This window comes from Nanorana parkeri, unplaced genomic scaffold (genome assembly GCF_000935625.1).
Source record: "Nanorana parkeri isolate BGI_ZX_2015 unplaced genomic scaffold, ASM93562v1 scaffold2116, whole genome shotgun sequence".
Classification (NCBI taxonomy): Eukaryota; Metazoa; Chordata; class Amphibia; order Anura; family Dicroglossidae; genus Nanorana; species Nanorana parkeri.
In genome coordinates, this window is record NW_017308384.1 from 187,791 (window position 1) to 204,424 (window position 16,634).

Genomic DNA, 16,634 nt, shown 5'->3' on the forward strand with positions numbered 1-16,634 from the left:
AAGGGGGGGAATAAGGGGGGGGGGATTATAGGGGGGGCATCTATTTATGCATTTACTTATTTTTTCCGAAAAAAAAAAAATTTTTGTTCCTAAGGAACGGTTTGTAGCTGAGTATTTTGTTTAGGCCAGGGGGTGTATTTGCCTTTAATTTATAGATCCATCTTGTTTCTACCTGTAGTAATTTCTGATCCACATCTCCTCCATGCTCATGTGGATGCATATGGTCTAAGATATACTGTAGAGTCGTAAGAACTCTACATCAAAGTTATGATATAGACCCACGTGTCTACTCACAGATGTAGTCAGTTTACCATTGCTCGTTAAATAAACATGGTCTTTGATGCATTTCCACGCTAGTCTGATAGTCTTTCCTAACAATATTTGGCTAAGTGTGTCATGTAGCTCTTCATTGGAAAATAGATGTCGCTCCCATCCCCCCAGATACAGGTCAGCATACGATGGGGCACAGCAAGTGCCCATCACAACCCCCTGCACCTGGAAGTAATGGGACCCTCCAAATGTGAAGACATTTCTAGTCAGTACATGTCTCAGCAAGTCAATTACAAACTCGTTATACAGCCAATATTGTTTTGGTCTCTCTTTTAGGAATTCATCGACCATTTTCAGGCCCTTTTCAAGTGGTATGCTGTTATACAGCGTTTCGATGTCTATTGCTACCAGCCAGCATGCATCTGGTACATTAAAAATAATCGAATATATATATGGCAACGATATATCGATGACGTCCTTATGATTTGGACCGGCACAAAATTGGATTTAACAAAATTCAAAGAAATGATGGATGATAATGATTTCAACCTGAGATTCACAATGGAAGCCTGTCAAAGTAAAATTACGTTCCTGGACTTAACCATCTTTATCCGTGAAAATAATACACTGGGGACTAAACTGTTCAGAAAAGAAACAGCGGGCTACACATTGCTACATGCGCTAAGTGCACATCCAACCTTTCTGAAAAATAATATTCCATACTGCCAATACATAAGGCTAAGACGCTCAAATGACGCTCAAATGATGAAGACTTTGAAAAAGAGGCAAAATCGTTAGAGGAAAGACTGAGTGAAAGAGGATATAGCCAAAACATCCTAAGAAAAGCGTATCAACGGGCCAAAACCCAAAATAGACAAAGCCTACTTTATAGACAAAAAGATGAAAGACATTCCAAAGAACAGGTAAATCAAACTACCAAAATAGTAACCAAATTTTCGAGACATCATGGAACATTAAGAGAAATCCTCCACAAGCATTGGCATCTGCTTACTGAGGATAGAAGAGTTCGAAAATTTGTGAAGGATAAACCAGAATTAGTATTCAGAAAAACAGCATCAGTTGGCGATTCTCTAACACATAGTTTTTACAAAACAGAAGCAATGAAAAAGAAATGTGGGGAGAAGGGTTTTCAAAAACGTGTCGCATGTGGAAGGAAACGTCATTCCCCTTCCGAATGTAAAGGAATGGACTCTCAAGCATTCAGTAAACTGTCAATCAATCAATGTTATTTACCTAATGTACTGCAAATGTGGGGCGTACTACATAGGAAAGACTATCAGACCAGCATGGAAACGCATCAAAGACCATGTTTATTTAACGAGCAATGGTAAACTGACTACATCTGTGAGTAGACACGTGGGTCTATATCATAACTTTGATGTAGAGTTCTTACGATTCTATATCTTAGACCATATACATCCACATGAGCGTGGAGGAGATGTGGATCAGAAATTACTACAGGTAGAAACAAGATGGATCTATAAATTAAAGGCAAATACACCCCCTGGTCTAAACGAAATACTCAGCTACAAACCGTTCCTTAGGAACTAAAGAAATGTTTTTTTGGAAAAAATAAGTAAATACATAAATAGATGCCCCCCCTAATAAATATCAAAACTAATAAATGAAAATAATTATTAAATATAAAGAAAGAGATACACTATAGATGAGAGCTGTAATTGATTTGGATAGATAGATATGAGCATGTGACAGAGGATATGTATACAGATGCATGTATGGATATGATTATGTATATGCAGTTATATGTCAATATGAATATCTATGTAACGGAGGATGTGTATGCAGATGCATGTATATATATGATTATGTACATGCAGTTATATGTCTATACACTAAGAAGTTTAAAAGAAGTTGTTTTAGGAACCTGACTGCATGACATGCATACATGTACATGTACATATGCCGGGGGTGGATGTGCATATAAGGACAGGGGAGTCAGACATGAAGGAAGAGCCAAAGGATACACATAGAGAGAGACTAGAGACAAACGATACAAACAGGATACAAAGAGGATCCAACACTTTGAGACTGAAAAGGTAACTTTGTTGTTCAACAAGACTGCATATATGGGCACTGGTAATAAATAGAGCGCTAGATGTGATACACTTTGGGGTCTATTCACAAAGCTGCCGAGGGCAGCCGAGTGAATGACCGATCAGAAGTGAAGTGAGCCGAACACCGTTCGGCTATTCACTTCAGGCTGGTACGGCTGATTTCAGCCGTATATCGGCTGAAATCAGCCGTACATCGGCTTGCTTCGTGTGGCTTCGGATCAGCCGAACATGCTCAACATGTTCGGCTGACCCGAAGTTTAGAAGGAGTTAGACTCAGCCGATCCAACATCTGGATCGGCTGAGCCGAACCTCCGGCAGGCTTCACACTGCTGTTCGGGCTATTCTGAAAGATCCCGAACAGCAGTGAGAGAATAGCCGAATGCCGCCGAGCGGCATTTGGATGGTTTAAATTAATGTTTCTTTATAAAATTAACTAGAAGAAGAATAAATAAACGAAGAACAAATAGTAAATAAATGAACATGGTTATGTTATAGATATCAGGACTCGAGACGGTCCTAGTGTGCATCTGTGGCTCCACTGCATGAAAGCTCTGGGGAGGGCTGGATAATTATCCTGTCTTCCTGGAAGTAGGTCTCTGGATGATCCCGGAGTCTGGGGTGAGTGCCTGCATAGTTAAGCTAGGAAGAAACATGTTCAGCTAACAGAATATATAGATTTGTAAAATATGGTGTACTGATGGACATATCGCTAAACAATGAATTATCTATTCATAACCAGATTCTTGCCGGGAATAAAACTCCCTGAGGAAGCTTTAAAAGCAAAACGCGTTGGATTAATTGGAGCAGTTTATTACTGCACATGAATTATGTGACAAAATGAGATGTGCATATAATATGAATGGAAAATTTAAATACATGAATTGTGAGAATTAGGCAAGAACCTAGGCTTCAAGAATCATGCTGATCAATAATAATGAATTGTAACCTTTTGTTATGTATGAATTTTAATGATTTGTAATAAATTTATATAAACTGAAAACCCTCTGACGCCTCTTTAAAACCCCATTACAACCTAGGTTGTGAATGTTTTTGTATAAAGGTTTGTTAACAACCCATAAGGGGGATGTTTCTCATGCTTACAGGATGCACAAACTTTGCAAGTTGTTACATAGCTCGTTACGGTTTCCTGCATTTTTGGCCACCAGAAATATCGCCGTACAAGTTCCAGTGTCCTGTTGATACCAGGATGACCTGTGGCTGGTGAATTATGCAGACGTTTAAGGATTTGGACATGCATATTAGGTGGTATGCATAATCTGGTGCCGTAGTAGAGAAACCCCTCGCCATCTTGATCGAGTCCTTGAGGGTGATTGTGTTTGGCTTGTAAATCTGTTTTGAGTTGTTGTTTTAAATCAATCGTGGCGGCTAATACCCTTTCTGGTGGAATAATGGAAGTGGGTACAGTGTCTTCTCTAGAAGTGTCACCAATCCTAGAGAGTGAATCCGCTTTACCATTTTTTGACCCGGGTCTGTAGGTTATTACATAATCGAACCGATCGAAGAAGAAGCTCCAGCGTACTTGTCGGGAGGACAGGGTTTTATTCGTCTTTAGATACAAAGATGCAAATTACGGTGGTCTAAGTAAATTATAATAGGGTAGAGTGTACCCTCAAGTAGGTGTCTCCAATTCTCTAGAAAATCTTTTATGGCCAATAATTCTTTTTCCCCTATGGGGTAATTTCTTTCAGCGTTGTTAAGCGTTCTGGAGTAGAATGTGACTGGGTGCAGTGGAGAAGAGAGCGATTCCCTTTGGGACAAAACAGTCCCAATGGCTAATTCAGAGGCGTCTACTTCGAGAATGTATTGGTAGGTGGGGTTAGGCAACTGTAGTATAGGTGCGGAAGTAAACCGCCGTTTTAGGTCATCAAAGGCGTTTTGAGCTTCCGAAGTCCAGGTGAACCTCAGTTTGGAACTGGTAAGTTTAGAGAGAGGTTTTACCGTGGAAGAGAGATTTTTTTATAAATTTCATGTAAAAATTAGCAAACCCTAGGAATTGTTAAAGAGCTCTTCGGGAATGAGGTACTGGCCAATTGAGAATGCAATCAATCTTGGTGTTGTCCATCCGTATGCCTTCAGGAGAGATGATGTACCCTAGGAATGGAATGGTAGTGTTTTCAAAAGTGAATTTCTCCAATTTGGCATAAAGACGGTGTGCTCGGAGTCTGGATAGGACCCATCTCACATGTTTCTGATGTTTTTGTGAACTGTCGGAGTATATGAGAATGTCGTCAAGGTAGATGACCACCCATATGTCTAGGAGATCCCTAAAAATATTGTTATCAAAGCATTGAAACCTGGCAGTGGCGTTGCTTAACCCAAATGGCATAACCATATACTCAAACAGCCCGTAATGGGTCCTGAAGGCAGTTTTCCATTCAGCTCCTGCCCTCATGCGGATTAGGTTATAAGCACATTTTAAGTCTAGTTTTGTGTGAATCCTGGCCGTCTTTAGGCATTCGATGAGTTCTGGAATGAGTGGTAGAGGATATCTGCTTTTTACTGTCATTTTATTTATTGCTCTGTAGTCGATTATGGGTCTGAGGCTGTTGTCTTTGTTGCGGACGAAGAACATCCCAGCTCCAGCGGGGGAGGTAAGGGTCGGATGAACCCTTTTTTGAGGTTCTCCTCCAGATAGTTTTTGAGGTGGTTTAATTCAGGTTGGTATAAAGGGTATATCCTTCCTACGGGAGTTGTACTGCCCGGGAGAAGATCGATAGGGCAATCATATGACCTATGGGGAGGTAGTGCGTCTGTCATCTTTGTGTTGAACACATCTTGGAAATCGTGGTAGTGACAAGGAATGTCATCCAGGTTGACGTGCATAATTGTCTTCAAGGGGTAGCAGGTCTCTCGGCAGTAGTCAGAATTCAACTGCATTCTGTTTTCGGTCCATAGGAGGGTAGGCTGGTGTAGTCTCAACCAGGGTAGGCCCAAGATGACAGGGAATATGGGAGATGGAATAACATCAAACGTTATGCATTCTCCGTGGTTGTCGCTGGTAGTTACCAGCAAAGGCAGAGTTTGTAGGTCTATTGGTCCTGAAGACAATGTGGTTCCGTCGATTAAACTGACAGGGGGGGCCTGAATTTCTTGGAAGTGGAGATGTCGTTATGGTGGACCAGTTGTGCATCTATAAAATTTCCACATACTCCGGTGTCAACCATGGCCTCAATCTGCAATCTTCTTTGTTCCCACTGTAGGGATAACGATATATATATATAGGTAATTTGTTGATTTGAGATGTGGGGAGTAAATCTTAGCAATGCGAGGGATCTTACCTGCGTTCTTCTTCCTTACAGAGGGACATTCTACAGAGATACATACATGCAAAGATTTTGGTTTTGTCTTCTGGGTCTTTCGTCTTGTGAGATCGGTCCCCTTATTATGCTTACCTCCATATGGTCAGCAGGAGGTGAGGCGGTTGATTTCCGCGGTGTACAGGGTATTCCTGTGAGTCTCTCAGATCGTCTTTCTCTAAGTCGCTGGTCGATAGAAATGGAGAGCTGCATTAGAGCTTCAAGGCCCTGTGGTAATTCCACTCTAGCTAGCTCGTCCTTTAAAGCCTCTGAGAGGCCCAGACAGAATTGGTTCGTAAGACTGATGTTATTCCATTCCGTCTGTCGCGCCCAGCGTGTGAATTCTGCGATAAATTTTTCCACGGGTCTTTTACCTTGTTTAATACTTCAAATAGCGTTTTCAGTTTAATTGTTTCCCTGGGTCATCATACAGCTGGGACATAGCAGTGATGAACCCGTCATATGACTCCAATAACGGATCATCAGTTTCCAAGTACATATTTGCCCAGGCCTTTGGCTCCCCCCGAAGGTATGAGATAATAGTGCGCACTTTTACTCGATCGTTTGGGTAAGTCCTGGGCCTCAACTCGAACATGAGTTTACATGCGTTTAAGAAGTCATTGTAGTTCTTACGTTCTCCCGAATAGATGTCAGGAGGGCTTACTTTAGGTTATGGACCTGCACTAGCAGAGGCCCCCTCGGGTAGCCTTTGGGCAATGTAATCGCGTAGGTTTTGGTTTTCTGTTCGGAGCTCTCCAACATTCTGAGTTAGAGCCTCTACTCTTTGGGAAAGATTTATTATGTGCTGTGCTAGCTCCACTGGATCCATTTTTAGGGTCCTATTGAACTGTAACGCCTTGCTCCTGGGGATGTTCAGTTATGGATCACAACTGCGGAGATGATGTTTTAGTTTGAACGAACGGGAGTCAGATTGCAACTAGGTCTCTGATGCCTAGTAATGGGATAATGTAGAGAGGGAGCTGCTTCTCATCATACCCCGTATGTAGGGACGCACAAGCAACAGGCTGTACAGAGGAGGTAAGTATTAGAGGAGCAATGTAATGATCCCTGGTCGGTGCTATAGGGGTTAATAGGAGAGGCAGTGAGAAGCAGTGGCAACTGGCTGACACAATGTGGTAGTCTGTAATCTTATGCACAGTTCTTATTTAACTTCTTCTGGCTGCTGTGTTCTGGCTGCTGTGAATAGCGTGTAACCAGTCTATAGTCACTCAAGAGTGCAATGCAACTGCACCTGGCTAGTACAATATGTTGTGACCCAGTAACTAGCATATATCCAAGTCAATTGAGGATAGCAACCAGCAAGTAATATCAATTTAAGTCAATGGAGTATAGCAACCAGCAAGTAATATCAATGCAAGTCAATGGAGGATAGCAACCAGCAAGTAATATTAATGCAAGTCAATAATGGATACCAAGGAGCAAGTAATATCAATGCAAGTCAATGGAGGATAGCAACCGATAGTAGTGTCCTGGAACCATACACTGAGTGGCCAGATTATTATGAGCACCCCATCAGTACTCCGTTGGGCCACCTTTTGCCTTCAATACTGCGGCGATTCTTTTGGCATTGACTCCACGAGATGTTGAAAGGTGATGCGAGGAATCTGACACCATGCCTGATGAATAGCACTGTCCAGTTCTGTGAGATTTGATGGTTGTGGAACCAGCTGCCTGATGGCTCTTTCAACTTCGTCCCACAAATACTCAATTGGATTGAGATCTGGTGATCGTGGGGGCCACCTAAGCAAGGTAAAGTCTCACTCATGTTCTTGAAACCACTCCTGCACAATACGAGCACTGTGGCATGGTGCATTGTCTTGTTGGAAGAAGCCATCTCCATTGGGATACGCCATCAACATGATAGGATGAACTTGATCAGCAACGATACTTTGGTATGTTGTGCTATTCAGACGTTGTTCCACATGAATTAAAGGGCCCAAATCATGCCAGGAAAACATGCCCCAAACCATAGCACTGCCCCCACCATCTTGAAGGGTTGTACTAATGCATGTTTGGTGCATGCTTTTATGCTGTTCCCACCAAATTCTCACTCTGCCATCTGCATGATGCAACTGGAAACGTGATTCATCGGACCACATTACTTTTTTCCAATGCTCGACTGTCCAATCCTTGTGTTCCTGTGCGAATTGGAGGTTTTATCGTGTTAACTGCAGACAGGTGTTCGAACAGGCCTTCGGCTTCCATATAATATATGATGCAGTGTACGGCGAACAGTGCGTTCAGAGATCATTTGAGAGGATCCCTGATTAAGATCTGCAGTAATTTGATGCACTGTTGCCCTTCTGTTGTCTTGTACCAGTCTTAGCACTCTCCGTTCTGCCCTAACATTCAGACCCAGATTTTCAGCTGACAGTCCAGTCTTTAAACACTTTAACAACAGCTGCTCTCAAACATTTAACAAATTCTGCTGTTTTGCTGAAACTCTCTCTATGGCTCAGAGCGCCAACAATCATCCCACATTCAAAGGCTGTTAAATCGCGTTGTTTACCCATATCTTCCGAAAAAAATCACATCTACTGGCGTGGCAAACAACCTGCTTCCTTATTTATAATGGTCTGGCCCTCTAGCAACTTCAGCGCAAAATTATAGCTAATTTGCCTACAAACGTCAGGTGGTCATAATAATCTGGCCACTCAGTGTATAGGATCTAGCCCAGGTACTTGCGGTTTAGGAGGCTGTTGGGTTCCAGGGAGGTTCGGTAGACGGTGGATCTGTTCCACAGATTTGGGGTCCAATGTGCGGCAAGGTGGACACCGAGTTGATCAATTACCGATCAATTAGCGAGCAGCGGCTTTAAGCCGAGTGCTCGAGTGAGAGGGGGTGGAGTCCCGTGGCGCACCTGCACAGGATGGCGACGGAGCTTAGATGGGAGGAGGCGTAGAGGGCGCAGGACGGTGACTGACTCCGCCGCTGGACTGCAACAAGGTACGTCTGTTACAGGGACATGTATGGTGATCTGGAGACATGTATGGTGATCTGGGGACATGTATGGTGCTTCGGGGACATGTATGGTGCACTGGGGACATGTATGGTGGTCTGGGGACATGTATTCTGCTCTGGAGAAATGTATTGTGCTCTGGGGACTTGTATGGTGCTCTGGGGACAAGGCTCGTTGCCTCCAAATCTGAAACAGCATAATAATTCATTTTGTCCAAAACTTTATGCAGTACACATCTACGATATTGTCATAAAACTTTTGTTATCTTACTTTTTCATGAATACGGAATATTAAAACTGTCCTGTTTTTGGCTCAAGGAAATATGGTCAGCCTTTAACTAATAATGAAATCTGCGAGCACAGTACAGACAAGCTTAATTATGGCAAACATTAACTCCACCCCCAGCCCCCTTCAACATTACATAGGGGGAGCTAGGTAGGATTATTGAGCACGTATATAGCACTTAAAAATGTATGCAGCAATTTTTTAATTTTTTTTTTTTACAAGTTATGCTATGTAAATAGGAACATGTAACATAAATAAAGTAGGTGTTATCCCAATTTGGCTGCAAAAGTCAAAATACACTTTAAAGCTTATGATGTACACCCTAAAAAAAAAACTTTAAGGAAGTACCATGGGTGCACACCCCATTCCTTTTTCTCTTCTTTTTTTACATTTTTTTTAATGTGTTCTTACTTCCCAACACCTTAGTAACCCTAAGTTATCTTAATCAGCCCAAATATATGCCCTTGTTCCCCTTGGCTATCATTTTTTTTCTGCCTTATTTTTATAAAGCTTTTTTGTTAAACCATTATTTATCTTTTGTTTGTTTTTATTCAAAGTCACCAACATAAAGGCTATTTTGTCCTGAAGAAAGAATAATACATATATTACTTCATCAAGTTCAGGGGGGTAAGTTATTCTCTGTGTCTTCTCAGCACTCTAGAGATCATGTGGGCGAGCCTCTTGCAACAGAGATACATTGTGTTCTATTGTTCAGTATGGACTGTAGAGCTTTGTTAAACCTCTAAACAAGGCCATCCATGGGTGATAGACAGTAGTGATGGGCCGAACACCCCCTTGTTTGGTTCAAATTCGAACTTTAGAACATGGAAAAAGTTTGAGCTTGAACTCAATGCAAGTTTATGGGGCCAGAACTTTGAAAATCATTTGTCCCCTTTTTGAAGGCTTATATGCAAGTTTTTTTTTTTAAATACAGTTTTTAAAGGAGCACTGATTTTAACATTACTTAAAGTGAAACAATGAAAATAAAAAATGTATTTAAAAATCGACCCAAGACGAACCCGGGCACGGATGGACGCAAGTCCGGAAAACTTTCCACCTTCTTTCTTTCAGGCCTCGCAGAGGTCGCCACACATGCCAGCGGCCCCGCCGGCTGTGTCAGGCCTGTCTGGCCAGGCCCGGACCTCGCCACGTGTGGACTCTCCGTCTGATCGGGCAAGTACTCGGGACAGTGTGCCCTCGCCCCGGGTAGACCCTCAGCTCTCCCCATCAATGGCCTTGGTGTCGGAGGAGTCCGTGGACCCGGCGAATTTTGATCGGGAAGAGGGTGACTTGAAGGCCTATATTCGCTCCCTGCCTACTCGTGCTGACCTAGAGCACTATGTATCCCGGATGGAGGCCGCATACAAAGCCGAGATGGTGGGCCTCAAGACAGATGTGGCCCACATTGGCTCCCGTCTGGTGGACCTGGAATCCACCCAAGAGGAGGTGTCTGCTAGACTTGACCTACATCACCAGGTGCTCCAAGACCATACGGTCCAATTGCACGACCTGATCTACCAGTTAGACGACCAGGAAAATAGATCCCGGCGCAACAACATTCGCATACGGGGGATCCATGAGTCGGTGGAGCCGTCGGCCCTCACTGACATGGTCCACTCTGTCTTCAATCATCTCCTGCAGAAGCCCATTGATTCGCCCCTGGAGATTGACCGTGCTCATCGGGCCCTTGGTCCAAGGTCTGCTACACTCAACCGCCCACGGGATGTCATTTGCAGAGTGCACTTTTATTCAGTAAAGGAAGCGGTGATGTCGGTTGCCCGTGCCTCTGTCGAGATCCAGTTCAATGGCTCCCCAATCCTCCTTCTGGCGGACCTCTCTCGCCGTACCCTCCAGATGCGCAGGGCCCTCAAACCCCTCTTGGAAGCCCTCCGCGCCAACAACATCACTTACCGCTGGGGGTATCCATTCCATCTAATCGCATCCCGAGATGGAAAATCCTCGATTTTCCGCCACCTAGGCGACCTCCCGAGGTTCCTTGGCTTTTTTCAATTAGTCCAAGTCGCTCTCCCGGATTGGCCCTATACTACGAACTTCCCTGATGTACCGGTTCCTGAACACTGGCAATCAAAATCTCCTCGCAGATGCGCTGCCTCCGCTACCTCAGTGAAGTGACTTACCCTATTTTCTTCAAGCAGCTCTCCTACTAGGATGCCCAGGGCTCCTGTCTCTTAGCAAGTTGATTCTTACTTACGGTTTGGAACAGTATTTTCATTATGTTTTCCCTGTGTTGGATCCGGAAGTCACCCGTGCACTTTGATGCAGAAGTGCCTCTTTGCATTGCCTGATGCCTTTCCCTCTAACATTTATGCTTTGCCTTTTCTTGCCCCTGTTCCGTTGGGACTTTTTGGACTTATTTGATGCACTGTATGGTGCTCTTTCCCATCTTTTTGTTTACATGCATTATGACTATTACCGCTAGGCTTGTGGTGGGGTGCTGCCCACGAGCAGTTCTCTGACCTGATCGCTCCGCTTGGGCACCCCCGCCCCCACAGTATGTCACCTGCGTTACTGTAGGTGTTTGGCCACATTTAGCTGTTTGGGTTCTCTACCCAGAGCCCCCCCTAGAGGTACGGCTCTGTGGTACCGTCCCATTTTGGCTCCCCTTGTGAGCCCCCTTCATATATGTACTGGTTGTTGCCCTCGATGTTTCCTGTCTTGTCTCCCCTCCCCTGATTGTCTGTATATTGTGCTGTCTAGTCTCTGTGTTCCTGGGGAAGTGCCTAGAGTTGCTTTACCGCTTTATTATTTCTGTTGTGCTACCTTCTCTGTTATGTTATGGCTCTGTCAATAGGTTCTTAATGTAAAAAGGTTTAATCACCCTTCCAAGAGATCTCAGATTCTCTATCACATGCACAAGCAAAGAATAGATGTTGTGCTCCTTCAGGAGACACACTTTTGTGCTGGGAACCATCTGGCCTGCTCACAGCGCTACTATAAAGAATGGTTCCACAGCACTAATCCTTCTACTAAGTCTAAAGGTGTCTCCATTGGGATACACAAAACCTGTAAGATCCAAGTGCTTGATTCCTCTATCGACCCCCTTGGGCGTTGTTTTTTTGAAAATATTGTTAAATGGCTCCACCTATACGATTGCTAATATTTACTTACCTAACTCTTCACAGGTCCCTGCTTGTCTGCGTTATGTGAGGGCCTTGGAGTCCTTCGCTGAGGGTGCAATTGTTCTAGGTTGTGACTTCAAGTTGCCCCTGGACCCCCGCATAGACTCCTCCTCTGGTAGAAGCTCCATCTCGACAGCAGATCTACGCAAGTTAAAATCTAAACTTGCCTCCATGCACCTCCTTGACCTTTGGCGGACTCTGCATCCTGATGACACTGACTACACCTTTTTCTCACATGCACATAACTCTTACAGTAGGATTGACTACGTGTTTGTCTCCCAGGCCCTACTTGACGCCACACCATGCATCAGTATTGGACCACGAGTGTGGCCAGATCATGCCCCCTTGTTTTGTTCCCTACGCTGCTCTGCGCTGCCACCCAGCTCCCCGTTTTGGAGATTAAATGACAATCTCCTCAGTGACACAGTAGGTTGTGCAGAGGTCAGGCAGACCATTTCTAATTCCCAGCGTGATCATGTGGCTGACCCGACCTCCCTCCCTATTAAGTGGGAGACCCTTAAATGCGTGTTGAGGGGTGTTCTTGTTAAACACGGAGCCCGGCTTAAGAAATGGATGTCCCAACAAATCACCTCTTTATTTGCCAAAATATCCACCTTAGAGAGCTCACATAAATTGGGTAGGGATGACTCAGTGGGATTGGAACTCCTCACTACCCGTAAACAACTGCTGGCTCTCCTAGACCAAGCCACATTACGCTATAGGGATCGTTACTTGAAACGCTCGTATGAATATGGTAACAAATGTAGCTCCTTTTTATCCCGCACCATCCATCCACGCCAAGGCCTACATACTATCCTTTCTATACGCTCCCCTGAGGGTAATACTCGAACACGGATATCCTACAGTCCTTTCATGACTATTACTCCAAGCTATATAACATAGACTCCTTGGAACCCTCTCGTTCCCCCCTGCAGGAAACCTCCGCTTTGCCCGATTACCTGGCCAAAACGCCTTTGCCCACTGTACCGTCTGCCTCCCTCGAATCCCTAAACTCCCCTTTCACCATTGAAGAACTTACTAGGACCATCAAAGCTACAAAAAATGGTAAAGCCCCGGGCCCTGATGGCTATACAGCGAGATTCTTTAAATTATTTGCCCCTGAACTCTCCCCCTTGCTGTTAGATGCTGTTAACTCCATCTCCCCTTCTTGCCCCACAATCCCTATTAGCACACATCTCTCTGATAATGAAACCGGGTAAAGACCCCTCCATGCCTGGGAGTTACCGCCCCATCTCCTTATTAAATTGTGACATCAAATTATATGCTAAATTGCTAGCCCTCCACTTTCAGCCACTTCTACCCACCATTATATATAATGACCAAGTTGGTTTTGTACCCCTACGGGAAGCGAGAGATAACACCTCCAAGACCATAGCCCCGATTGACCGTATTAAGAAAAAGAGAATACCGGCCTGCTTGCTTTCCCTGGACGCGGAGAAAGCGTTTGACAGAGTCGGTTGGCGATTCCTCCGCGCCTCATTGACTCAACTAGGGCTTGGTACTCCGTTCATATCCAAAATTATGGCCTTATACGCGTCTCCTTATGCTTGTGTGTGCGCTAATGGTAGGCTCTCTGATCCTTTTAGAATCTCTAATGGCACCCGTCAGGGGTGTCCCTTGCCCCCCCTACTCTACGTGATCACGATGGAACATTTGGCTGAGGCCATCCGCACAAACCCCTCCATACATGGGATAACGATAGGTTCTAATGAAAACAAGGTGGCATTATATGCGGATGACCTCCTAGTGTATCTAACCGAACCGAGCCTTTCGTTGCCTCATCTTATGGAGGAACTTTCCTCCTTCGGCTCTGTTAGTAATTTCAAAGTGAATTATGACGAATCAGATATGCTTAATATATCCCTCCCAAGCAGAGTAGTTTCCTCCTTGCGCTCCCGCTTCCCCATTTCTTGGCAATCCTCCTCCCTTACTTACCTTGGTGTCCACATACCCTCTGACCTGTCCCGTTTATACGAACTTAACTATGTGCCACTGTTGGCCAGGACGGGGACAGACCTCCAATCATGGAGATCTAGACCCCTCTCGTGGTTCGGCTGCATGAACGTGCTTAAAATGGATATCCTGCCTAAATTCTTATACCTTTTTCAAACGGTCCCCATACACATACCTCGTTCCTTCTTTCTCAAGCTGCGGCATACCTTCCGAACGTTTGTTTGGAAGGATACCAAACCCAGACTTAACTATCACCTGTTGACAAGACCTAGATCTCGAGGAGGAGCTGGTCTACCTGATTTCCTCCTCTATTATAAAACTTCCTTACTAGACGTGTGCGATTCGTTCCGAATCGAAATTCGGACGAATTTTCGAAAATTCGTAGATTCGGATCACCCGAATCTCCGAAATTCCCATTTCCGAATTTAAAACGAAACCTCCGAATCCGAACTTTCGGATCCAAAATCTCGGATCCGAATTTCGCATTTTGACCCGTAATTACGGATTCAGATCAATTACCAGCCGATTAGAAACGAAATCCGAAAATAATCCGATCCGAATGCGAACGTGCGAACGAACGCACTTAACCATGTGACTACTTTCTAACCAATCACATGTATTTTTCAGCTGCTGGGTGTTGGCTTTCATGCACGTTCATGTGACTGCTCTTTGTGGGCTTGAGAAGTGGAAAGAGAAAGACGTATATTTGTGATCTGTAGAGAAGCTTAGATTTATCTTAGCCATCCTCAGTTTATTTTCGTTTTTTCTCATATATCTTAGTTATAGTGAGTGAGGGGATCATCTTTTGCTTATTATTTTCTGTTATTTTATAGTTTTTCATATTGTTTCAGAGATTTTGATTTGGGTACTCGAAGGCAGGCATTTTAGTTGAGATCTGATCTGTGTATTCTCTACTCTAGTGTCACTGCCATAACTTTCAGCACCAGCAGCATACTATTGAACTTGACAACATCAGCAACAGCTGGCAAAGAGGGGCACCGCTCATTCCTTTTGCATGCTGAGGTCATGGATGAGCAGCACACTGCGCATAACATCTTGCGGGCACTGCAAAAGATGTTTACGCAGTGGATGGGGGACCAGGCAGGCACAAAGTGCAGGATGGGCTTTGTGGTCTCTGATAGTGCTGCCAACATGACCAAGGCTGTGCGTGATGGGGGATTTGTGGGTGTGCGGTGCACAGCCCACATCCTGCAGCTTGTTATAAGGGGTGCTTTGGAGGAGCAAGAGAAAAGGTGTGGTAGGCTGTCCACACTGCTGGACTCTTGTCGGAAGATGGCTGGACACTTCCATCGTAGTGTCAGGGATGGCCATCTTCTCTGGCTGCAACAGAGGAAAGCAGGCCTTCCATAGCACCGCCTTAAACAAGATGTGGTGACGAGGTGGAACTCTACACTGGCTATGTTGGAGCGTATCCTGGAGCAGCAAAAGGCTCTCCACGCCATGTCTTATGAACACAACATAGGCATTGGAAGACCTCTAGGCAGGGAGGATTGGGCCATTGTTGCACAGCTTGTGGCTGTCTTGAAGCCGTTTCAGTCAGTCACTGAAAACCTGAGCCAGGAGAGAGCAAGCATAGCGCAGGTGCTGCCCCTGTTCACCCATCTGCAAAAAAAATTGGAGAGGTTAATGTCCGCACAGGAATTGTTGCCTGGTGGTGTCCCTCTACCTGAGGTTGTGACACTTGTGAGGAGCCTGCATGGTGGTATGCTGAAGCGCATCGCAGACCTGACAGCCACTTGCCCGGAATTGATGCTGGCCGCTTTCTGTGACCCACGCATCAAGGGCAAGATGGCTTTGCGGTGCAACGCGCTCACTGCATGGAGGGATCGCCTCATTGCAAGGGTGCATGATAGGGAGAGAGATATGGGAACGCTGCTACAGGAGGAGGAGGAGGAGGAGGAGGAGGAGGAGAGAGATGAGCCCATCTCTCATTCCCCAACTCGCGCCAGCAGCGCTCATGCCAGCGGAGCAGCTGCTTTCTGGGCTGAGGCACTTGATGACCTCGTTGGACCCACCAGAATGCCCCCCCAAAAAAATAAGTCTGCGCAGGAGACTGTAGCTGCTTATCTCTCTGAACCTCCATTGCACCCTACTGTGGATCCCATGGATTTTTGGCAGGAGAAGAGAGACATTTGGCCTGCCCTCTCCAATTTGGCCCAAGAGCTCCTTTCCTGTCCCCCCACCAGCGTCCAGAGTGAGCGTGTTTTTTCCGTGACGGGAAACATCCTTTCGCCTCAGCGATCACAGCTTTCCCCCCACCTAATGGAGCAGTTGGCCTTTTTAAAGGTCAACTTGCCCAAGCTGGGGTACCCATCCCTCACTCTGGACATCAATTAAAATCACCTCAAATTTCTCATTTGTTTAGTGTCCAAGTTTGAAAATTTATAAATTTAAAAAAAAATGTATTTGTTCTTTGTTGCTCCCTGTCCCTCCAATCAGTGTATAAAAATCATCCAAACAACTTTAAAAAAAAAAAAACGGTGGTCAATGTGCCAATTTTCAAAACCCCTTAAACACCAAAGTTTGTGGTACCCTACTTGCTGCCCTCACT

General features: G+C 44.9%; 1 protein-coding gene across 1 annotated transcript in view; it reads right to left on the minus strand.

The window, feature by feature from the left end:
- Nucleotides 1-4,779, minus strand: part of LOC108800739 (adhesion G protein-coupled receptor L3-like) — a 185,872-nt gene extending 181,093 nt beyond the window's left edge. The window contains exons 1-3 of the mRNA XM_018572729.1: nucleotides 4,415-4,779; nucleotides 4,179-4,299; nucleotides 3,508-3,933 (exon numbers count right to left, since the gene is read on the minus strand). Of these exons, the coding sequence (XP_018428231.1) occupies nucleotides 3,508-3,933; nucleotides 4,179-4,299; nucleotides 4,415-4,779 (912 nt within the window). The remainder of the gene's footprint in view (nucleotides 1-3,507; nucleotides 3,934-4,178; nucleotides 4,300-4,414) is intronic.
- Nucleotides 4,780-16,634: the final 11,855 nt, after the last annotated feature.